Source organism: Vanessa tameamea, chromosome 13, assembly GCF_037043105.1.
Source record: "Vanessa tameamea isolate UH-Manoa-2023 chromosome 13, ilVanTame1 primary haplotype, whole genome shotgun sequence".
NCBI lineage: Eukaryota > Metazoa > Arthropoda > Insecta > Lepidoptera > Nymphalidae > Vanessa > Vanessa tameamea.
Window position 1 is genome coordinate 6,547,365 of NC_087321.1, and position 24,384 is coordinate 6,571,748.

General features: G+C 30.7%; 4 protein-coding genes across 5 annotated transcripts in view; 1 reads left to right on the plus strand and 3 right to left on the minus strand.

Annotated features, from left to right (window-relative positions):
- The first annotated feature begins 443 nt into the window (after positions 1-443).
- On the plus strand, positions 444-4,114 carry LOC113397954 (uncharacterized protein F21D5.5). Its single transcript, XM_026636484.2, has 6 exons — positions 444-744; positions 804-1,498; positions 1,832-2,101; positions 2,369-2,518; positions 3,263-3,468; positions 3,920-4,114. Exons 1-6 carry the CDS (start codon positions 612-614, stop codon positions 4,041-4,043), a joined length of 1,578 nt encoding a protein of 525 aa, XP_026492269.2. The 5' UTR covers positions 444-611; the 3' UTR covers positions 4,044-4,114.
- A 1,002-nt stretch (positions 4,115-5,116) lies between these two features.
- On the minus strand, positions 5,117-9,880 carry LOC113397953 (uncharacterized). 2 transcript variants are annotated; one of them, XM_064216637.1, is made up of 13 exons: positions 9,680-9,879; positions 9,089-9,279; positions 8,703-9,013; positions 8,498-8,626; positions 8,269-8,423; positions 7,955-8,196; positions 7,722-7,871; positions 7,469-7,615; positions 7,168-7,388; positions 6,935-7,100; positions 6,659-6,823; positions 6,062-6,218; positions 5,117-5,656 (listed from the first exon to the last, which is right to left on the minus strand). In XM_064216637.1, the coding sequence occupies exons 2-13, from the start codon at positions 9,237-9,239 to the stop codon at positions 5,653-5,655; spliced, it is 1,998 nt and encodes a 665-aa protein (XP_064072707.1). In that variant the 5' UTR covers positions 9,240-9,279; positions 9,680-9,879; the 3' UTR covers positions 5,117-5,652. The 2 variants fall into 2 exon arrangements, with proteins under 2 accessions (XP_064072707.1, XP_026492268.1); XM_026636483.2 differs by lacking the exon at positions 5,117-5,656 and having other exon boundaries at positions 6,058-6,218; positions 9,680-9,880.
- A 2,018-nt stretch (positions 9,881-11,898) lies between these two features.
- LOC113397903 (uncharacterized) overlaps positions 11,899-24,384 on the minus strand; it is a 32,437-nt gene continuing 19,951 nt past the window's right edge. The window contains exon 3 of the mRNA XM_064216838.1: positions 11,899-11,911. The gene's annotated coding sequence lies outside the window, so the exon portion shown is untranslated. The remainder of the gene's footprint in view (positions 11,912-24,384) is intronic.
- On the minus strand, positions 16,759-21,037 carry LOC113397943 (sodium channel protein Nach). Its single transcript, XM_026636472.2, has 9 exons — positions 20,931-21,037; positions 20,391-20,585; positions 19,944-20,231; positions 19,433-19,514; positions 19,264-19,349; positions 18,388-18,587; positions 17,786-17,951; positions 17,433-17,536; positions 16,759-16,901 (listed from the first exon to the last, which is right to left on the minus strand). Exons 1-9 carry the CDS (start codon positions 21,035-21,037, stop codon positions 16,759-16,761), a joined length of 1,371 nt encoding a protein of 456 aa, XP_026492257.2.

The following is a 24,384-nucleotide window of genomic DNA, read 5'->3' on the forward strand; positions in this document are numbered from 1 at the left end:
GAAATTCAGATTAATTTTTATTTTCTTTCATTGATAAATCTGCTGTACACGTTAGGTCTAAAAGCTGGGCTAGGGCAATAGAAGAACAGCACACGTTCGTATTACGTGTTTTTGTTTTCTTTGATAATTGTCCACCTGAATCGTATCGGTTTGGGACGCGACTTTTTTAATCTAGGCACTTATCACCAACAGTCTTCACATATTTTGTCTCTTCTTATTTAATTAAGATATAAAAAATGAGGCCTCAGGCCAGAAGGTTCTGTAGAAATACATAAAGAGGCTGCATTAAGTGAAGATGTGCATTGATCTTTATCGAACAGTATCAATGTTGAATTAAGTATACGCCGAAATGCTAAAAGACCTACATTGGTCTAATACATTGGCCCAACATAGGCCGGATACATAGTCACGACTCAATGTGTATTGTGGAGCGAAGGCATTTTAACTTAATGTCAATGTCATTTTACTTTTCAAATTTTGAAATAAACTTTCATATAAAATATAAATTAAATATAAATAATATTTTGTTGTACTTAATTTGTTATCAACAAGAAAATATGCTCCCATTGTTCAATCACTTATAAAAGTTTTTTTAATTTCAATTATTTATTATGCTGCGCCAGTGTTTTTTACGATGCTTATTAGATTCGCATGCGCCTATTAAATTACCTCATAATGTAGAAATTTTCATAGGTCGCAGTAAAGACACAAAAATTAAAGATCAGTCGTGTTCTCGTCAACAAAGTAAGCTAATATATAAATTAATTTGTTATTTTATGTTTAAAATCTCACGTTAATTATAGTTACTTTAAGGGCCGATTGTGAAGAGTGCGAAGTCGAAATTAAGCCAATAGGTATTAATCCTTCCGGCTTAGACGGATTCGCTTTACAAAGAAATGGAGTGTATAAAGTGAAACATGGTAGTAGAATTGAAATTTTATTGAATAACTACATACACGTAATTGATTTTGATCCGCCTCCTGACACTGAAGTATCTAATAATAATAAAAGGAAGCTTGAAGACGAAAAGCATGAGATATCACCAAGAAAAAAGTCAAAAACTCAATCAGAACTCGAACAATCCTCAAATATAAAAGAAGCCATGGAGGATATATGGGAAGAAGTTGACAGAGGTGAAGTTTATGTTTTTACCACTAAGGGTGTTAAGTCTAGCCAAAAAATAGCTGCATTTGATATGGATGGCACATTGATTAAAACAAAGTCTGGCAAAGTGCATCCTGTTGATACCAATGATTGGCAAATAGCTTTCCCTCAAGCATCGAAGAAGTTAACAGAAAAATTAAATGAAGATTACAAAATTGTTATATTGAGTAATCAATCTCCAATCGGAAGTGGAAGAGTTAAAGTTGATGACTTTAAGAAGAAAATTGAGGGTATAGTTGCAAAATTAAATGTTCCAATTCAAGTTTATTTGGCAACTGGGAAAGGATTTTATAGAAAGCCTGCACCGGGTATGTGGAAAGTACTTGCTGAACAGGTTAGATTTTATCATGTACCTATAAAAGAAACTAAACATTATTCTATAATATTTTAATTGAGGTAGTAGGCCGACTGGCAAATAGGGCACCTGATGGTCACTACTGCCTAAAGACATAGCTATATATGGCAGAGTGTGTAAGAAATATTAAACATCCATCATTTCTATTAATATTAAGTTTTATTTCTGTTTCTAGCCTAGCCTTATTTAAACTAAACATTATGTTATGTTAGAAGAAATATTGTATGTTTTTTTGTTGCAAATGGACAATATTTCTTCAACCCATTATTGAGAATTGACATGTCATAATTTATAAAAAATACTAACTTATAGAAAAATGACAATCTCACCATCAACATGGATATTAGCTTTTTCTGCGGAGATGCTGCAGGTAGAGCAGTTAATTGGGCTCCAAGAAAAAAGAAAGATCACTCTATGGCTGATATTCTATTAGCAGAAAATCTTGGACTTAAATTTTATACACCAGAACAGTTTTTCCTCGGTCACTCCATAGCTAATGTTCCAATGATCAGGCCTGATTTTAATCCCAAGGAATTAAAACCAGAGGCATTCAATGATTCTTTAATAAGCAAAGAAAAAGAGGTAAAGATAAAATATAATAATATTTATGTTTGTTTTTATAAAGATTATTGTTGATGTAGTTGTGGTTGCTGAGTTTGCTTATATGTTATTGCTACACTTTACTTAATTTTTGAATTTGTAAATTATTGTTTTTCAACTTATATAAATACACTTTTATATATAAGCTTAGTACCAATATATATAATGCTGGTATTAAGCTTATCATACTAACCTTTTATTATGTTGAAAAACATTATTTACCTATAATATATTTTACGTTTTTTCCAGTTACTTGTTTTAGTTGGTTTTCCTGGTAGTGGCAAATCTTTCTTAGCAAAAGAAATTGTGGAGAGATCTGGTAATAAATATGCAATTGTTTGTCGTGATGTCATGGGTACGTGGCAAAAGTGTGCATCTGAAGCAACTAAATTATTACAGGTATCTCATAAATTATACTAGGCATTGCTTCATAGTAAAATGGTAATATTATTTTATTACATATTTAGAAATTGATTTAAATAAGCCAATGTTATGATTGAATTTTTACTTGACCTTAATAAATGACTAATGCATAATACTCAATATAAGATCATATTAATTATAAAAAAGCATGGATTTAGTATTTGCTGATTTCCTGCCAGGATATTATAAATTTAATTGTACTTGATTAACATAAATTCTGTAATTAAAATGTTGACAGAGAGCAACTACTGAGTTTCTTAGTGGTTCTTCTCAGTAGAAATTGCTCTCCCAACTGGCGGCAGCTTTACATTTAAATCAATACTGTAACATAGTGATTCAAAATGTCTTTCATGAACCTACTTGAATAAAGAATATTATGATCTTGATTATGAATCAGATTATGACAAATAAAGCTGTAATAGGTTATATCAGAGTAGCACAGTGTCTCAAGAAATTTAAGATAGTTCTCATAAAAACAGTGTAATTTTTTACAACAACAGTTTAATTGTTTTTATGCTTTAAGATATTTAAGATTCACTAAATTATTTTGACATTTTAATAAACATTGTCATTTAACTTGAAAATCAAAAATTTCATGGGAACTAACACACATACACAACACCAGTATTTTATATGTTAGAGAAAACATCAGTTTTAAGTTAAGGTTAGTTTAAGTTTTAGTTTAATAATAGGATTATTATGAGACTTATCAATTTCCAGCAAGGTAAAAGTGTCATTGTTGACAGTACTAACCCAGATATAGAGTCTAGGGCTCGCTGGACGACCCTCGCTAAAAACATGAAGATTCAGTGCCGTTGTGCCAGAATGATGACTACAAAGGCTCATGCGTTACATAATAACAAGTTCAGGGAGATTATGAAGATAAAGCATGTGCCAGTTAATGATATTGTATTCCATACTTATAAGTGAGTATTCTTTTAAATCTACTATTATAAATAATATTGGGATATATATTATTATGGGTGAATCTGCTGAATTGTGAATAAAGTAATTTATGCAAACATTAAACAGTTTTGTATGTCATTTTTTTTTGGGAAAAGTTTAGTTAGGCTGACTGATAAAATAGAAAGATGTATAAACTTCCATATGATTGAAAAGATAGGTGTACTGCACATCCTCTATTTTCTCTACTTTTTTATCCCTTAATTGATGAGTGTAAAATATTATCATAGCATTCCCTTGGATCAGATAGTGTAACATAGGTTTTGTTGATTTGTTGATCTCGGGTAAAACTTTATTTTCTCCCAAATATTTTAAATGTCTTTTTGTTTCTTAATATTGCATTGTCCCACTTCCTTTGACCAAACCTCAAAAACATTTTTTTAAATATATTTAATGTTGTAATTTTTTTTTCAGAAACAAATTTGTTGAGCCTACTTTGAATGAAGGATTTCTACAAGTAATTGAAGTCAAGTTCAATCCATGTTTCGATAACAAGAGAGCTGAAAATATGTACAGATATTATTTGTTAGAGAAATGAAATCAATAAAATTGTATTGAAAATAATTTGTTAAAATGGATAAATAAAACTTTGATATTATTTAGCACATTTTTTTAATTGCAAATTGAACTGACAAATGACAAGTTACAGCACATTTATGAAGTTATTACTCCTAATTAGGCCGAAAGCCGTTAACCCTCTATATTCATAATTTTTAGCTATGCAGTATTTAAACCATTTCACATTAAAAATTACCATAGTCTACAAAAATATTCATTTTATGTCCCAAAAATAGAAATAATTGTACCAATTTATTTAATTTATGTTGTAAATCGTTACCTACCAATCGCTGTAAAATACTTTAAAAATTGAATCGTTACAATAACAAAAACAATAAAAGGCGACTGTTGTATATTTTTTTAAATCAGTTTGTCTATGGCTTAAAGTCACTATCCTTTTTTTATTTAAAAGCATATTTTGCTTTTAACTCATACGTGCAAAAATATGTCTTTATTTACAAACGTCTTTAACCCTACAAATATTTTTATATCTATTATATGAAAGCACATTACATATTGGGATTACTTTTTAATCAATAAAGATTATATGATTTTGAGAAAATTACTTTGATTTAAATACATTGATCAACTCTTACAATTATCATGAAAGTGTTAAACTAGAGGTGGGCTTTATAGTGTTCAGGTCAAAGCTTCAATGGCTTGCATTTATTCTTAAAATTATTTATTTGCTCAATTTCTACATTACATTTAAAAATGCCGTTGATGACGCAACTTGTAGACATAACAAAAAAGCTATAACTCATGTTGTACATAAAAACCATAGTTTTTATCTTCTTGTCGGTCCTGATTTTATTGTAACCTAACATTTCGAATAGCAACCTCATTTGTAATATATAGAATTTCATATTATCTCATTAAATAAAGTGATTCCAAATAATTTTCAACTTGTTTTTTGTTTTATTTTTGTCGAATAGCTACAATTGTTGCTTATTTATCGGTAATATAAAACCAATATGACAAAGTATAAGTTTAAAGCAATTAATTCTTTATTTTTGCAAATAACATTGTCGTGTTTTTTTTTAAATCAAAATCTTTCTTAACCACATAATTTGAAGTATGTATTTACTATAATGCAACTTTATGGACGGATGATTTTTATATCTTAATCATTACTTTTGATAATAAATACATCGAGCGCGTATATAAATAATTAATTTGACTAATTGCGATGATGTTAGGAAACTTACAATTTAGTATTAAAATTTTTTGAAGTATTTTAAAAGGACAAGCGTTATAATTATTTAATATGCATACTCGAATGTAAAATGAATATTTATATGCCTACTTCTCCGTTTATTAACTCGTTAACACTGCTAGAATATTAATATTCTAAATTAGGCTATTTTAAATTGACAATATTATTTTTGCAAATATTCTTTAACAACATGTTTATACATTTCTATTGGATTTAACACCAGGACTGGTTAACGGTTTTTGGTATAGTGTTTTAATAGAATTCTCTATTCAGTGACGATTATAATCGTTTTCGGTACATGTCATTCAATTTCAGCATCGGGGTCTTCTTCATCTATTAGATTATCCAGACTCGTGTCCGAGTCATCTTCTTGTCATCTGTAAAAATAAAAGCGGTATACATTTTTATCTTACGGAATGTCACTGTTACGGATATATAATATTAGTAAATAGTAGCAAAATTGTCTATGTCTAAATCTCATTGTCTTTGATTAGTTCGATTTCGAGTATCTATATTATTTGACAGTACGCCAGAAGGCTATGTGAGATTAGGGTCTATGCGGGAGGATCTCTGTAGTAATAATCAGTATATAGTAAATAAACAGTTAAATAAGATTAAGATTTAAGGTACACAAACAGAACATTCTGTACAACAATTTTACAGTCATAAGGCGTTTCAGAAAATTAATAAATAAATTAGTGGTTTTTGACCTGTACATAAATATTTATATTTTAAAACAATTTAAAAGTACTATTATATAGAACATGAACATATAAGGTTACCTTGCAATATAAACGGTGTCTATGTGGGTGAGACGTGTGCCAGTGAGAGGTACAGCCGTTGAAACATGCCTTATCTTGCGCCTTTCAATGGTACTCCTTGCTTGTTGCACCGCAAGGTCTCCGCACCAACGTTCACAGCGAGCATATATAACAACTCCTAGAATACAGCTAATTTAGATTGGATGTACATTATTCATATTATTATTACAAATAAATTGTGAATTTAATATAATTAGTTACATACTGTTTTTATATAATTAAGAAGTAGAACTTGTAGGACTGAACGTGCTTAATACAGAAACAGGTTGTAAAATTAAATATGTGTGTCAATCAAAAACAATACTAAAAATATTAAGTTTAAAATGACGATGAATGTACTCAATAGACAATCATAAGTTTAAATTTAATCGTACATTATATTATAATAAATATATTATAATTTTGAAATAGTTTTATTTTGATCGATTTTACTGGCATATACATTTCAATGATTGCCGAAATGTAGAGCATTAACTTTATGGTTCACTAAGAAAAATATAGACTTTTTACTTTATGGTTGATTTATTGGACACCTTAATACTTGATATAGGTACTAACCAGCCCCAGCGAAGAGAATTATTGCAGGCCAAGAGCTAAGAAGTAGTGGAGTAAGAAACAGCAAGGATAACGTCATTGTGATTGGCCCTTGTAATTTCTGAAATCGCTTGATGCCAATAATGTGAGCAGGTTGCCAGGTACTTATAAGCGTACCGCTTAGCCATACTAGAATCGATATATATTATTATTAGCGATTTATTCAAGCATGAGGGATTCCAACGCGTCATTTTATTCAATTCAAATATTAATAGTTATTATTAAAGTAGAGACGCTTACATATTATGCCAGTCGTAAACATAGGTACTCGTAAGGCTTCATCACAGAATGCAACAGCAATGAATGCGTTTGCAAGAACTTGTATTAATGCGCCGACTGCCGACCAGCGTGCTCCACGCATGCACGGAGGAGTAGGTAGGTTAGCTTCAGGAATTGCTGTTACCACCTAATCAAAAGAACCGTTATATTTTATAAACACTGTGAAGATTATACATCATCTATTATTATTTTACCTGTATCCTATCTCTGTATTCTTTGACAACCGCATCAATATCCGTCGAATCGTCACCCGATGACATTTCCCCATCGCTTGGTTCCAAATCCGATGCCATGTCTTCTTCTTGCGCCAATGTTAGAACTCTTATTCCACTACTTCCACTTGTAGCTTGATCAGTCTCTTCTGTTGGACAGCCTGAATATTCATCTAGGAGAAGACATTCACGATCTTCTGTTTCTGGAATTGTAAAAAATTAACAGTTTACTTTTTTGTATAAAAAGGTTACAGTGATTATAGTGATCAATAATGTTAAATACCTTTTCCTACTTTTGATTTTATGCTTTCTAAAGTTTTAGTATGGCGAATAGCTGATGGTATGAACCATAAGCCACGCTTAGCTTTTTTCTCAGATGACTTTGCTGCTCGTAACGGATTTTCATTACCAAGTCGTTTGTACTCTACGTCTGAAAATATCAATATAACATTATATTAGATGTACATATATATAAAATATATATATGTAAAGCCTGTTATAGGTACTTCGTTTATATGATTATTAATTTTACCTACCTCCAGCTTCCATTTGCTCAGTCGTAGGAACACATTGCATAACAATAAAATGGAACGCTTGTATAGAAACACTTAGTAAATGACTAGCATTCATTAGCGTTATCATATGTGACAAGGGACAAGCAAATGCGAGAATCGCAGCGAGACTGCCTAAAATAGAAACCAATTCTTTAGATTAATCTAAACCGAATTTATTACATTTATAATGTTTGATGTGAAAAAGCGTCAATAACCTGCAGTAAAAACAGCCAATACCGGGCTCCCAGTAGTGGTGCTTTCATAGGTCATTGATCTTGTTAATACCTTCCATTCTGGCGACGCTAAGGCAACTAGCACGGAGAAAAGTATTGGACAAAGCTCCGTTAACGCTAAGCAAACTCCGGCAACGGTTATAGCAGCCAATACAGGACAAATCCAAGCTGCTGCTCTTGCTTCCAATAATGTAGTGACGGGTAAAGCGGCGTCAATACTAGTTCTAAAAATTTATCATAGATAAGGTAAGGTTCGACCTTTTTACGAAACATTGCTGCGTAATAAATAATGTTACCCTTTTAACATATTAGTGTAGAGAAAACATAAGCTGCTGAGCACGATTGTTGGTAAAATAACCATTACTATTAATTTCTTTTTTAATGTCTCATTCTCTTTTGGCGGCGATACGACACAAAAGGCATACGAAATCGGCGCTCCCGCAGCAAACAGCTAAAATGAAAATTGTTATGTTTTTTTAATCTTATATATAATAATATATTAATCAAATATAAAATAATAATTACCTCATAAACAGTTATAGGGATTGGTATTTTTATATTGGTTATGTCCAAGTTTATTAATCCAAATATAGCAAAGCATTGGCTAAATATATAAAGGACAATCAATAGCATAAATGTGAACATCATACTCTCCTAAAAAAAATCACTCAATAGAAAATATCACAATAAAAGAAAACATAAAATATAATAAGTTGTTTTTCGGTTGTACCTCTAAGCCGCACATAAACATGGCACATACGACCATCACAACAGTTACCCCCAATACATCGGGCCAGGGTTCTCCCAAGGATCTTGTTTCATATCCAAATAACCATCTTCTTGTCCTTCCGCCAGTTACATGATCAGCTGTAGCACTAAGAATCCTAGCGCAAACAGCAACTGCTACCAGATGAGAGAGAAAACACATCCACATAGCCATGAAATCACCAAAAGAACGTAGATTTCTTTCTCTGCGACCTCTAGCTGTTTTAGAAGGGGGCAACAATTCTGCTAATTTCTTTAGATCTCGGCAAGTAAACGCTAAAAATATAAAATGTGTCATATATAATTTATATTAAATCGTATGATTATCGGCCGACTGAAATATTGTCTTACTTGCTAACACAGTAAAACTGCCCAATAGTAAGATAGCAGGCACAGCACAGTAGCTAGAGTTAGCGGCAGCGAGCGGCGCTAAGAGAAGCGCCCCCAGAGTCCATCTCGCACCACAAGCTTCGCCACCGCCTAACACGCTTAGCTTGCTCATTTTGACACTATTATTTTATTATCTTGGCATTTTTGAGAATCTACAACAATTTATGTTAATTAGTTAATATATTTTAAATATCACGTTTAATTATTATATGTTATTATTAAATCATCATAGAGTATAAAATTTAACATTATATGTTTATTCCGTAAATGAGTAACAATTAAAAAGGCTTCGGTAAATTGAGGATTGATCTGACCTTCGTTTTACTTCCGTTTAATTGACTTGGTAAAGCCAATGAATTCATGAGTCCCATGGCCAATTTTATAAAATGGATCACAAATATTATGCAATTCAATAAAATACTACTAATATTTAACATATTCAAATATATTCGCTTTATTTCTGTAGCATTGTAGATTAAGGTTTTAATAAAAATCGTCGAGTGTTGTTCAAATATAGGTAAGTATATAGCTATTTCATAACTTGCGACTTACCGTGATCACTGTTATTTTTTCACGATGATTATAGTTGTCACTTGACTCTCTTGCCAACCCTACATTTTGTATTAACACCAGATATTTTTTTATTCAGATTGGTCACAAAAGTAAATTCAAAATAGCGAACTACAGTGTGTTTAGTTACTTTCCCATTTTTATGCGACAAACACGAAGAGGGCGAAGTGATATCTACGTCTCTTTTGTTTAGCCACCGATCGATACCAAATAGCGCTGGGGTGACCATTTACGAGGAAAATTTGTGAAAGATATTTTCTTCTCGAAACTTTTCTTAAAGTAAGGAAAAGCTAATTTCGATATAGTATTTAGAAATGTTAAATATAAATATTTCATTCATTCTAAAGAGTACATTCTAATTGTTAGCCACGTTTGCGGATAGTTTGTTTATTTAAAGACCTAGATCTTGAGTTGATAACAGTAAATGTTCATTGGTACGAGGACTTGACTAATAGTTTATATTACACGCGCTCATTTTTGCTATATACAGATTTGATTATTATTAAACCGAACTACATATTTTTGTTTGCAGACGTGACTCTATTTTTATGGTTAAAAAAATATCGGATGAAAGTCGATCATTGAGCCTTATTTAAATTTACATACGTTTTACGTTTTTCTTTGAAGGTTCCTATATTATTGAAATTGAATAGAAGTATGTATAATGACAATGATTGAATAGAAGTATGATAATGACGCATTCACAAAGCGCGCTTGCGCATAGTTACAGATGTGTCCATGTACATATTTTTCTAAGCGTTTTTTTGTCTAACATAGCTTGAGAACATTAATCGACTTTAAACTGAACTAATGCTATATTGCCGAAAGTAACTTTTGGTTTTATTTACACGTCACGAGTAAGTCACTGAACCGATAGTAATTAAATTTAACATTGATGTAGTCATTGATCAGGGAGAAATATATGTTTATTAACGCCCTATTATTTTAAAATTAATTTCATTAATGTTAGATGTTCTATGTACTATATTATTTTAACATCTATCCCTATAATCAAAGATTGTGTGTTTAACGTGTGCGGGATTTTATTGGCTTCTTATTTAATGTTGAAGCTCAAAGATAATGTAACTTCCATAATATATTTAAACATACCATTCAATATTTTATATATAGCCTAATTCATACAGGTTATTCAGAATCTCAACATTCTAGAACCTAAATCTTTGTAGGCAGTCTAAATGATTGTAGGAACACGTAATCGGACTTTACAGTACGCTAATTTAATTATCCTTTGACTCAACAGTCGACTCAAGTTCGCGGAAAAATTCTGGGGATCTTAGAATCCTGCTTACATTTTTCATATTTATATTAATTTTAATTTATTACATAGAAGATAGATTGACACCATTTTGTTATTATTTGTAACAAGTATCACAAAATTTTATATTATTTTTGTTCCTCTTTCGAATTTTTATTTACAGAATATGTTGATGTTTTCTGAGCAATTTTAATTACAAGAAAAATCATGAATTTAGTCGGATTTTATTTCAAAAGAGGTAATACGAAGCTAGCGAACAGTCAATTTGATAAGAACACTTGCAATATTTAATAAGATTTTTTATTTTTAACGTAGATAGGGCCACTTAGAAATTTTACATTGAAAACGTGCCTAGTCACGATATTATTATAATCTTAAAATACGAACTATATAATATATATATATAAAAAATTAATCATTTATTAAAATCATATCATACAAACATTTATTTAAATACCATCATGTAAATCCCTGGTTAAACTGCCGGATTGGACCAATACGAAGTTTTTTTTTTTATGTTATAGGGGGCAAACGAGCAGGAGGCTTACCTGATGGAAAGTGATTATCACCGCTCATGGACATCTGCAACACCAGGGGGGTTGCAGGTGCGTTGCCGGCCTTAATTTAAGTTTTTTTATCAAGATTTTTTCAGTAATACCCGAGTTTTTAAGTTTTGATACTACTTTGAACCGGAAAACACACTCGATCGTTGGTTCTGCGCGTGAACTCTTTACAATTTTGTGACTGAAATTTAAGTTCCACTCAAACGATTCCTTACGAAATATTATACACAGTTTTACTGTTGACAACACAATCTAGTACAGTCAATTGCATTTCTTTATATGAATGGATTAAATAAAGTTTACTTTTAAAAATATTTATAAAAATATAATTTGTTTTACTGCGTCGTAGGTCTATTGCCTAATTTTTTTTAAAAGCTCTATTTCCGAATCTGTATCCAAAAACTGCTTTGGAGCTCGGAATTGTCCACCTCGTAAGTCAGCGAAGGTGCTCAATGGTTTCAAGTATTTCACCTAGGTCAGGTTATTTAAGTCTTTGAGTACCAGTAAACGGAATAAACAAGTGCATTTGGAGAGGCCTATGTCCAGCAGTGGACAAATATGGGCTGATGATGATGATGATGACGAAACGGAATAAAATTCTCATTAGTAATCCTGAGTTACGAAGTACGTAGTGATTCTCTTGCTGGAAAACCCGTCGAATGTATATATATACTGCATCTGATCTCTCACCAGTCGGATGACCACTACTACGTGAGTGGGGATAAGGAGTGGTTACAGTGGCAATGTTTATGGGGTTGGTGACTACCAACTTATCAGGTGCCTCATTTGCCCGTCCAATTTTCAAAAAAAAGCAAATTGTAGTTTTTTTTTTTTAAAGTTTAACCTAATTTTATTAATTACCATTATTTTATTGAATAATGTAGGAAAAATCCTGAAATATAAAATATTAGACATACGTATCATATTTATCATAATATGATCTTTATTATTTTGTTACGCTTAATCTAATAACTCATGCAGTCGCCTCCTCTTAGCTCGATGTTCGCGATATCTTGCCGGGAAGAAAGTGTGTGGGCGCGTTCCCTTATAAACGGCGGGAATAGTACAGCATCCATGCACTGCTCATAAAAACTTCGCGCTAAACAAACGTGTAAAGGATTTTAAAGAAAACGTGTTGCTTCTAAAGTGCAGTAAATTATGAAGCCTGTTCAGTGTTTTCTGATAGCAATTATTTTGTGCATTTTCATCACCGTCGAAGTTCACTCTTTAAGAAATGGGCAAATAGATTATGTGAGTATTAATAAAGCTTGTGACTCGTAAAATATATTTTGTCTCAATACAGAAATACATTTCAAAAGTTAAATAATGGATTTTTTAAATATATGTTTTAGATTGACTTTCATATTTAGTATGTATTTAAATTGTTTTGTATACGTTAAACACCGGCTTAGTGGTATAAAATAAATATCGGGATTCACTCAATTTTAGTTACATCCCTATGTTATCATCCATCCTCCTGCCCTTATCCCAAATTTAGCATATCTACTTCTTCCATACTTCTTTGCCTGACGTCATCTAGCCATATTGTCTTTCACACAATCCATCCATCGTTTCTTTGGTCGTCCCCTACCTCTATATCCATCTACATCCATGATCAAGACCTTCCTCACAACATGGTCCTCATTTCTCCGCTTAAGATGCCCATAACAGGATAGCCGATTTTCACATACATCCTTATTTTATATTTTATTGATACGATAATATAACAATTCTATATTTTTATACATTAAATAAAAGTTTGTGTACATTTTACCATCGTATCGCCTAAAAAAAATAATGTTTGGTATACATATAATTCTCATATTTTTTTATGAAAATAAAATTGATTACATTAAATTTGAAACGTAACATTATAACCAGTTATCCTAAGCATTTTATTTCTGAACAGATGGAAGCTTTACGTCGTATGAAACAGATACCACAATGGCATTGTATGAGGTACCGACGGTTGCAACTCCACAGCCCTTGCAGTCGGTGGTGGTATTTACGAAGACACTGATATTCGGGTCTAACGTATATCAAGTTTTAATATAATTTACCTTAATTTATAGTATTCGTTTTGTCTAACACATAAAATGATGTTGTGGGCGATCAAATGACAATAATAATAATGATAGGAAAAATATTATGCGACACTACATTAAATAATAAGTAATGTTAATTGCATTAAATTTAAAATTGTTCGTATAATTTTAGAGTAATATTTTAACTGGATTATATTTTTCTTACATATTTTGATATCAATGTACATATCTGGTAGTAAATTAATTTGCTTCTTTATAAAATAATCACTTAAAATCTAAAAGTAGGTTTTTTGTATTCATCATCAAACATAAATGCATATAAGTGATGGTATTTGTCGCTTATTAGATTTGCTTAACATATACTTAAAATATTTTTAAAAAATATTTAAAGTTACATGTTTATTGTAGAGGTTGGAAAACGATTTTACGAACGTAGTATTCTTAAGGGAGCTGTGAAATATCTGAGGTCGTGAATATTGATAGAAGCGTTCGAAAGAACCATACTTCTGCACTGATAAGTATGTATTATACCCAGGGGAATATAAACAAAAGTGGTATTTTTATATTGGCAACAAGCCATTCCGATACTGTTTATAATCTATGCTTTATTTTAAAAAGTTGAGCATAATGATAACTTGTTTTAAAAAATATTTGAAAAAAGCCTGCATAAAAATGTAAATTTCACATCATTGGCACAAATTGATGTTATTTAAGTACAAAGAGGTATATTTGAAAAACAAATAATAATTATCCAAGTACAATTTTAACTATTCGGTAAGATTTGGTGTAATGACAGCGTAGCCATGTGAAAGTCGCGGGTTCGAACTTGACGCCTTAGTCTATTATTATATTATTGTTCTAAAATACATCCTTGACATATGTATATATGAATATCATGAATTATTGATTGCTGGTATTCTTTTTTCAAAATGTGCTAATTATATAATCTAATCTAATATCTAATATAATCGTGTATCACAAGTTACTTATTGATATAAGGTACCTAGTTAAATAAAAATATGATGTACTACAAATATGTACTTATCGAATGTTAAAAAACAGTATTAACATTGCATTGTTTTTCTTTTAAGGTTCAACAATAAAGACTATTAGAGACTTAATTAGGACTTTTTTATTAAACTATTTTTTCCCTTATAATATTTGAATAAGTATTGTGTTGGTTGTGAAGTAAACAAAGATAGTTTTAAATAATGCAATTTGTTGAGTACTGAAGGCAAAAATGTAAGTACAGAATTTAACCTGAGCTTACTGGAGTAAGGAAAAGATTTTAGATCCTTTGCAAGGAGTAAATAACGAAAGTACAGTATACCTTTTATTTAAGTATATATTATAACAGTATTATACACTAGTGATAGTTTGTTTGATACGAATAAAATTCAAAAAGTCAGAGATAAAATTTTTATTGCATTTATGCGAAGTTGAAGTTGCTAGTTTAATATAGATCATTTGTATCAATTTATTTTTAACAACAATAAAAAAATGAAGTAAGTCAAAACAGGAAACTGTTAATTAATTTGTTCTCGACGATTCTTAATTAATTTGTTAATTAAGCTTTGTTAATGGAAACAGACAATAATAATTAAGAGTGTAATGCGTATGTATTTATAGATTAAGTATTTTATATAATTATAATATGGTATTATAATTATATGTGTAAGATGAGAAATTAACGATCGATTGTTAGAGATTGACATTATAAGATGATAACTTTACCTATACTAATATTATAAATGCGTAAGTAACTCCATGTCTGTTTCTCTTTCACGGCAAAACATTTGAGCCGCAATTTGATTAAATCGGGTATCAAGTCAGGTTGATCTCCAGAGAAGGACATATGATACTTTTTTATGGCAACATCTGGCAACAAATTTTCTTAATAAATAAAAAAAAAATGTTTGTTTGTCTTTTTGCGTTCCCAAATCATTGATGTGAATCACCAATTAATAAAAACTTGGTCGATTCTTTTGTGTGGACGCGAAGATAAATGGTCCAAAAAACAAAGATTTTTACTATGTTTATCTTTCAAAATAAATGTTTTATATGTAAACTACTGTATTTTATTATGCCTGTGTGAAGCCAGAACAAGTAAGAAAGCAAGTAGGTAATTATTATAATTATTGTTTGTTTATAGTATGTGTATGTTTGTGTTAATGCGATGATACCGTACAAATCTACTTTAATGCGGATAAAAACTTCGATTAATTTCAGTGCGTAAACTCGAAAACCTTTTCATCGTATTTACGTATTAGATATCATTAAAAAGTAGGGCATCGATTGTTTTCGCAAGGAAAAAACCTTGAAAGAGGAAAAAGTTATCGATAAGCTATGCGTAAATTCGGTAATAAGCCATTTATATTCTAAATAATCTTCTTAAATTTCAAGATATTATATCAGGTTAAGACGTAGGGCATCGATTCATTTCTTGCATCAACATTAACTATCGGCTTCCTGTCACGAATGTGGCCAGTATTTACTGGTTACACATGTTTTAATTTGCCACGATAACTGCCTCGGTGATCTCATGGCTAGCTCATAAGATGGGCATCCTCGGTCCTAGATTCCGAAACCTTGGAAAATGCCGATAAGTTATTCGGTGTTTTCTGTTAATATATTTTTTAATAACAGGTCGTTTTTTTTAAGTTATTCCTGTTTACATTTCCGTGCCACATAAATCCGTTGGTCTTCCTTCGCTTGAATTATATCCGGTCGTGATAGATTGCCGTTCCTTTAGATTATGATATTTAGTTGAATACAGAGTCTACATGTACACCATGATCTCCTGCATAATTTGTCAGTCTCGGTAGAGTATGGTCAACGTGACCAAAATCAGTCAGGTTTTTAATCATTGCTATTTGCTCTATGATTGTTAACAAGTGGGAACGTTACTCGTTGTGATGACTTTATTATGAGATTTACGCAGTCTACTAAATGGGTCGTTCCCTTTTCCTATGTAGTAAATGATACGGAATGATCTCATAGATGCCTGACTACTATCGTACACTCGTCTTCATGTTCTTTCATTTGTTCCATGCCCTTTAAACAATCATATAATTTGTTATTTCATTGACTTTTAGCTGAATTATCAAAATTATCAACAATATTTTTACAAATCGAGAATATTACTTTATTATTTTTATTTGTACTTTGTCGATTGTTTTAATTTTGGTAGGTAGGTATTATTTGTTTTCGTTTCTTCATACAAAGGTCGCTGATAAAACGAATTGTGAAAAAGAATATTAATTCAACAAAGCTTAGCAAACTGGCACCGACAAACAAGCCCGCCGTCCCACCCACAGACACTGGAATTAAAAAAATAAATGTATTATATTTACAAAGCGAAATAACGTCCACAACTATTTGCATTTTCTTAATGCTTTTTGTATGGTTATCGCCTAGATTATTAATTTAGAAATTGTACGTCTGTTTCAATGTTAATGAAAATATTTATAATTAATACAATTTTCAGCAAGTGTTTTTCAATATAGAGGATTATTTTTGACGAATTCTGTAATAGCCGCAGGGTACGATCGTAAATATCACGTCAAATATCAGAATGTGATTGTGATGTCTTATTGTTTAAAGGATTTCAGCATCAGAACAGAATATCGATGCTGCATAGCTGCTGTCTTAGCTTATATAATAAAATAAGAATAAAGATTCGAGTACCTACTATAAAAATTAAAAAAATTAAATAAAGATAGATGGAATTGGAAAATAATATATATATTATTCTGAAAATCACTCTGATGGATTACAGGTAAAGTGATATTCATGTATAAGAAATGCAAAATACTGTAAGAATTTGTTCGTGAAATAAAAATTATACATACCAACTAAATCCAATTGACTTCTTACCACACTTCTCTTAAATCTCTCAGTCGGCAAATAAGCAAGTATCATTTCAACGTATGTCTTCCTTTTTTTTGGTCTAAGTCTGTAACATTAGTTATTTATATAATAGATGAATGTTTAAAGATACGTATATATACGTATATATACTTCGTTCAAAATAAAAGAATATTTCATGATTTGGTGTCCACGAAATAATTATTTGGTGCATTTTTTTTTGAAAGAATTAGTTATTGCCGAATTGGTCTATGGGAAGAAGCAAATTGTGATATTTTCCATCATAGTCATCGAACAAAATACAAAACTTTAGTTCAATAAATTTGAAATAACTTACGATGTTATGACGTCTTTTATTATAGTAATTTCAGTTTCATCACAAGACGGCATGCAATCACAGCTGAGACCGGGACGCTTAGCCCAGTTAGGTTTGAGTGTGGTTAAGTGACTCGAATGTGTGTGAAGACACCACATACCGGAAATATTACATCGTTCAGATTCCGCTAAAAAATATAAATAATCGAAAAAGATTAATTGTTCAAATGTATGCGGACTGCCTAGCGATGTAAAAGAGATGTTCTCTCTTCCCATGTTCGATTATTATACCAAAGAGATTTTATTATTGTTACCCAATCTCAGTTAAACTCTTAGTTACAGGGAAATTAGTAATATCATTATTGCCTTGAAAATGCAATTCGTAATGGATACATTCTATTTTAGTTATACTAAATACATTTCGTACGTATTTCGATCAATTAAAATGTTATGCATGTAGCATTTTTACAATCATTTGACTCGCCATTTTACAGGATTGTATTAGATGTAAGGCTACTATCGGTTCGGAATCTAAGTAGCAATAAACTAAGCTAAGGGTGTGCTACTCTGATTAATAATATTATAATATTTTTACATAATTGAGTAAATTTTTAGTGCCATTACTTGTGCTCAGCATAAAATGGTCGTTGCACTGGCAGAGTTCCATCTGTGCCCGCTTGCGGCAAAGAACGTTACAAGCACTATACGAGTAGTGAGGGTAGAGACCATTATCATTTTCGTCGTGAAAGCGACATGCGCGTTGGTGTGGTGTGGTTTCTACCACCAACGGATCGTTTTCAATATTCCTTACTGTTACTTGCCGTCTGTAAATAGTTTTTATATAATAAGATACTTTGTTTGTATACAATTTTGTGATATCGTCAATGGGAAGGAAAATAAGCTAATAGCGCCACTTTGTCAAAATTTATTCCGTAGGATGCGTTTTTTTAATCCGATGGGTGCACCCATTTTGCATGTTTCCTTTTTCGAGGCTATCTTTGCAGATTTTCGTGCATACAGGATCCATAAAAATGTGCAAAGATAGCGACTCTTGCGACCGATAGAACTTTGTATCACTTTTTAGGTTTTTGTTATTATTTGCTTCATCAAATCTACATATCACATCATCACCCAAAATCAACTCTATCTTTGGTTGAAAGTACATTGTAGAATTTAAAACTATTTGAATTTAATTGTTAATTAACAAAAACCTTTCAGTCGTGCGAAAAAATGACTATCGAAATCCGATTTATGGTAAAATATTGCGAGTTGCCAAAAATTGTTTTAAAAAACTCTTAAATATGGACTATTTGAATTATTGAATGTCTGTGAATGTCTTAGATAGTTCATTTTTTCTGATGCAATTCGGTATCCGCTTTTCGGAAGTTCACCCTGATTCTCTAGTTAGAGTGTGTAGTTTTCTACTAAAAATGCCAAATTGGTGCTTTATATTTTTTTCTTTACACTGATGACATAAAATTTACACAAATTAGATTTTACCGATATATTTTTCCAAGTAGTATTTTTAAAGTAGACGAAAACAATGTCGTTATACTCGGAACTTCGTCTTCTCCCAAAGTATACATCTTGGAACAGAAAATGAAGGACTTTAGTATTTATATGTAAACGAATGCTCCAATTCTCAGTAAATTAATTAGTTTTATCTTACCATTGAAGATAACATGACTTGAAATTTGAGGACACCTCTCTTTTGTTTTATATTATTTATCATTGGGTATTTTTTAGGATTTCTGAAATATTTATTTTACTTTAGTTATTTTCTTTAGCTTTTTTATTGATACTTGATATAACGTCAAATATAATTAAGGTGTCATTTTATATGTGTAAGATAATGTTTGTTCGTATTTTTTCGTTCATACATTGCTCGATCCAAATATATCAATTTACATATGTATATGTGCAGTTATTTTTGACAATGTCGTGAAGGTCTCATGCACAGTACCACCAATGTGCAATGCAAGTTTCAGATATCATAGCTTGCAATAATATTTAGAAAGGAATAGCAACGTGTTGTAAAAATATTTATTATTTGTGTGCGTTCTTAGTGTTAGTAATATGTTAGGAGCAGTCTGATCTATAAATAGTTTCCCATAAAGAAATAATTAAATTAATAAAAATATAGATTTTTTAAGTTACTGGTTAGTACTATAACGACTTACTTTGTCTGTATAGAATTTATAATGTAGCAAATGCCCATATCAGTTTCTATTGGTTGAAAATATTCACAGCAATCGAACTCGTTGTCGTTGTAAGAACAATTCTTCAAAATTTCGGGACATGAACTTCGTATTAGTTGAGCATAATAGCTATAATTGGACAACGGGCAACGTGGATCGTAATTATTTTTCGCATAACATACTGCAAGAAGACTGTATGCGACACCACGAAAATAAGCAACATCCTTGAGAACATCTTCAAGGTCCAAGAGATGTTTTGATGTCCATATTCTGAAACAGAAATGGCGCTATGGTTGTTATTGCAATAATCAGCAATTTTATTAAATCAATAATAATCTTAATTCTAATTAGGTTTGCTATTTAATCATTGATTTTAGAATTAAATTAGAAAATAGAGTTTAGATTTTTCCATTTTTATATGTTACTTACGTATCTGAAACATTGTAGATTTTGTCGTCATTGGATAATTCACAAATTGCAACGGTTGGCAATCTCGTGTCCCAGTCCGTGTAAGTTGTTTCTACACCGAAGCTTATAGGATTCGTAACAAAAGCATTCCAAGCTGCGATTATAAGAAGCGCTGAACCGTACCACGAAAGTGCTACAAGTGCTATCCACAACCATCTTGTCCAATTGAAAATGATAAAATAAACGACAATATGAGAACAACAATTTTAACTTACAAAAAATATAAGTTAAGTGAGTTCCTTACAATATTCGAAAAACAACGGTCGCTTTTCCATAAAAGTGAACGTTGTTCGATAAATATAATAATTCAATTCCATAATTAAATTAATATTTATCAGATTAATAAATATTCAGTTAGTTCCAATAGTTTTCTTTGTAAAGATGAGTCATTTGTATATTAGTATGATCCATTAATTTAAGATAATTTAATGAATAAATTTATAGATTTGTATAGAAAAGCTGATTACAAAATTATTGTTATAAAAGTATTATTTTTAATACCTCTCTGTCCAATGCTTTGTATCATCAGCAATAAATCGCACACCTGCGAATGAACACGTCGAACAGTAGTTCTTAATATGCGATTTACAAGATATTGCTAACGCCATTTAAATAGATAATTTAGAATACTGCTAAAAAAAAGAGTACAATGTTTTCATGGCTCATGTATGTGAGCTTTTTTATTGCACAATAAATACACATTACGTCAGCATGGGACTCGTGTTTTTAATTTTCAATTACGAAGTACGACTTGTTGGTATAGTGGTTGGTTAGCAATATGGATCTGAATTGGTTTGTCTGACTGAGTCGTGTATAATTTTTGTTTTCAATTTATAACCTCGTATGTTGTGCAACTAATGTTAATATTTTATGTGATAATTATGGCATGGAGTAATACCGCTATGAAGGGCAACAATTAATGTTTCACGTTGAAGGTTAAATCTACTTATATATTCGAATTTAATGGAAAATATGACCATGGTTGCCGTTATTATATTTTATTGTAAATGAGGTTAAAAATAAAGTATTGATTTATTCATTTTAATTATTCATTTAATTAACCTATCACAATTTTTACATTTAATGTTATAATAGACTAAAGCTTATTTCTTGTCACATATTTTAATTACAAAATAACGTATATTACTAAATATTATCTAAATATTTATTTACAATAAAGATGTTATATGACATTATATTATAAATATTGTAACAAATCAGTATTGTATGTAAAAGGTGAATCGTGGCTTCCGAGGTATACTTCCGCTTGATTTGGATGTTTGTGTAGTTCTTGGTGGAACCGACTCTTGCGACCGATAAATCCCGCATGTGTTAAAATGTTGTAGATCTCCCTCCGTGGTACATTATCAGCTTCTCTTTCGAATACCTTAGGGTTAAATTAACGATGTATTAAAAAAAAATTAACAGTTTGCCTAAAAAGTTATTTTCTCCTTATCAATAGCCAGGAGATATTTATGGGGCAGAAATGTGTGCAAATGCAGTTGCAATATCTGCTCCCGGATATCTGATAGGTCAGCAGTTCAACAACATTACGTGCTTTTTGTTGCATGGAAGTATAACACTGTCATAGTCCAGGCTGCGAGTGAGAATTACTTGACAGAAAAATATAATTGTAATCTTCATTGGTTAAGTCAAGTATTTGAACCCAAGAACTTAAGATGACCCCAAGAACTATTATTTGAACCCAAGGACTTAAGATGACAACGAAATTATTGTACATATATATTTTACTAATATGTTATATTTTAAAGTCCATTCAGTAACTTATAGGATTTTTGTGTACGGGTTAGTACTGTGGGCTATCAATTCATTGATATTTTACAGTAATTGTTCTTACCACAGAATATGTTGTATTTGTTTAAACTTAAAAATATAATCAACAATCAAAGAGAACTGAAATTATTTCCTATTATATATCTAATATTCTATCTAGATTTTATTTGATGTCTAGGTTTTTCTGTATACTATTGTAAAGTTGCAAGCAATTGCCAAAAAATCCCACTGAGTTTCTTATGCAAATTATTTTCTCGTGACTAAATTAAGTTAACATTTAATAATCTAAAAGTATACAACAAAAACATCGACTAAGCCAGTCATTCGATAAAAATAAATAAAAAATAAATTAATCAATTAGACTTAGACGTAAAAACTGACTGACTGACTAAAAACATACCGGTTTCTCTCCATTATGAAGAAGACTTGTTAACTCTAAAGCTTGTAATAAGTGTGGGTTTCGGAGCGCTGGACTCTTCAGGTGTGGCGGTAAGAGTGACTCTGCTTGTCGCACGGCCACCACTGCAGGGTGAGGTGGTGGAATACAGTTCACTATGGCTGTGCTAGCAAGAATCAGGAAGATTATTCTGGCCCTCATTTTCCTGAAATAACATAATTTAAAGTTTAATTTATTACTTTCAAATACAAATTGTTGTAGTTTTTACTTGGATTGCTGGATGCCAGACCTAGTTCAGTTGAACGAGTTGTTACCACAAACTACAATGTTGTTTAAGACCCTAGAATTCTTATAACTCCCAGATATAACACAATAATACAAATATCTCATAACATTTAGGAACTATTTTGAGAATGTTTGATTTTACATAAAATTTAAAATTTTAAAATTAATATAAACATTATATTTATAATTTCGAAAACGTTTCAAACTCATAATAGAATTATTTGCAATATTTTATATTTCTATGCTCCGATTATGAAACAAAAGGCTTATTCGCTTCGCTATAATGTTCCGCGAACTTCATCTGCCTGTTGTTTTTTTTTTAATCTGAGTTACCGTCTAACTAATTTTATGTAAATAAATCAAATCAAATAAAACTATACTTTATTCAAGTAGGCCTTTATAAACACCTTTGAATCGTCATTTTACAAACTATATTAAGCTACCACCGGTTCGGAGTGTAGTTTCTACCGAGAAAAATCGGCAAGAAACTCAATAGTTACTCTTTTTCAGCATTTAAAATACAAAGTTATAGTTAGTTAAAAACAGTTATATATGTATAAAATATATTCTGCTTAGAAGTCAACAAGTGTTAGCTCCACGCTTTTTATCATCTATATAATCTTGTATTGAATGCTTTTTTTATTAATGTATTTTTTACAAAAATGATTTGTATTTATGAAATAGTTACCTATACCTAATAAAAAAACTTATCTAAAACAAATAATAGCTTATCTTATTGCATACACTAGTGACAGGAGGTTAATTTTCCCACCGAGAATCGAAATTGCGCTTCCACGGGGCAATGCTGCATTCTTTCCGCCATTCCGCACAGTCATGACTTATATAGTAGCTATTTTTTATTTAGATTTATATACTCGTTTAAGTTACTGTAAATAATAAAACACACATAGTCGCTGGGAAAAATATAAAATTAATGATAATTTTTTGTTCACCAATTGAGAATCGGGTTTTCATATTTTATTTTTATTGAATTTTTTATTTTATTTAAAGATTGAATAATTAAAATGAATAATATAATCGACTTCTAAGAGAGATTGTGAGATTGAAGAGAATGATGATATAAACATTCTTCATATTTATCTAAATACCGATATACCTAGCCCATTGTAGTGCGTTTATAATGGCTTACCTATAATTAACGTTTCTATGTAAAAACAAATTTAAATTATTTGGTGCAATATTGTATTAAACTTACCTCTTAATAGTCTAAGTAAAAACTATCACCGATTCGGAAAAAGAAAATACCCCGACCTGAGAAGAAGCCGCGAAGTGTTCATGGATTTTTTTCGTACAGTTTTCCATATACTTATTAGAGAAATAACTCATACGACTATAACACTTATTCACAAGGCAATAAAATAATAAGCGACTCCAAAAACGAATTAAATAATATATTTATTTACGTTACAGACACCTTTATCTATAACCAATAATTTTGAATACTTTTTGCATTTGCAA

What these genes read in the sequence shown, in the direction of transcription:
- LOC113397954 (XM_026636484.2), top strand. Translation starts at nt 612, where the DNA reads ATGCTGCGCCAGTGTTTTTTACGATGCTTATTAGATTCGCATGCGCCT. An exon ending in TAATAAGCAAAGAAAAAGAG is followed by an intron (nt 2,102 to 2,368) that starts GTAAAGATAAAA and finishes CGTTTTTTCCAG; the next exon opens with TTACTTGTTTTAGTTGGTTT. An exon ending in AAGCAACTAAATTATTACAG is followed by an intron (nt 2,519 to 3,262) that starts GTATCTCATAAA and finishes ATCAATTTCCAG; the next exon opens with CAAGGTAAAAGTGTCATTGT.
- LOC113397953 (XM_064216637.1), bottom strand. Translation starts at nt 9,239, where the DNA reads ATGAGCAAGCTAAGCGTGTTAGGCGGTGGCGAAGCTTGTGGTGCGAGA. An exon ending in TCCCTATAACTGTTTATGAG is followed by an intron (nt 8,424 to 8,497) that starts GTAATTATTATT and finishes TTTTCATTTTAG; the next exon opens with CTGTTTGCTGCGGGAGCGCC. An exon ending in AATACAGAGATAGGATACAG is followed by an intron (nt 7,101 to 7,167) that starts GTAAAATAATAA and finishes TCTTTTGATTAG; the next exon opens with GTGGTAACAGCAATTCCTGA.
- LOC113397943 (XM_026636472.2), bottom strand. Translation starts at nt 21,037, where the DNA reads ATGGCGTTAGCAATATCTTGTAAATCGCATATTAAGAACTACTGTTCG. An exon ending in CCATTTTATGCTGAGCACAA is followed by an intron (nt 17,952 to 18,387) that starts GTAATGGCACTA and finishes TATATTTTTTAG; the next exon opens with CGGAATCTGAACGATGTAAT. An exon ending in ATAAAAGACGTCATAACATC is followed by an intron (nt 17,537 to 17,785) that starts GTAAGTTATTTC and finishes CTAATGTTACAG; the next exon opens with ACTTAGACCAAAAAAAAGGA.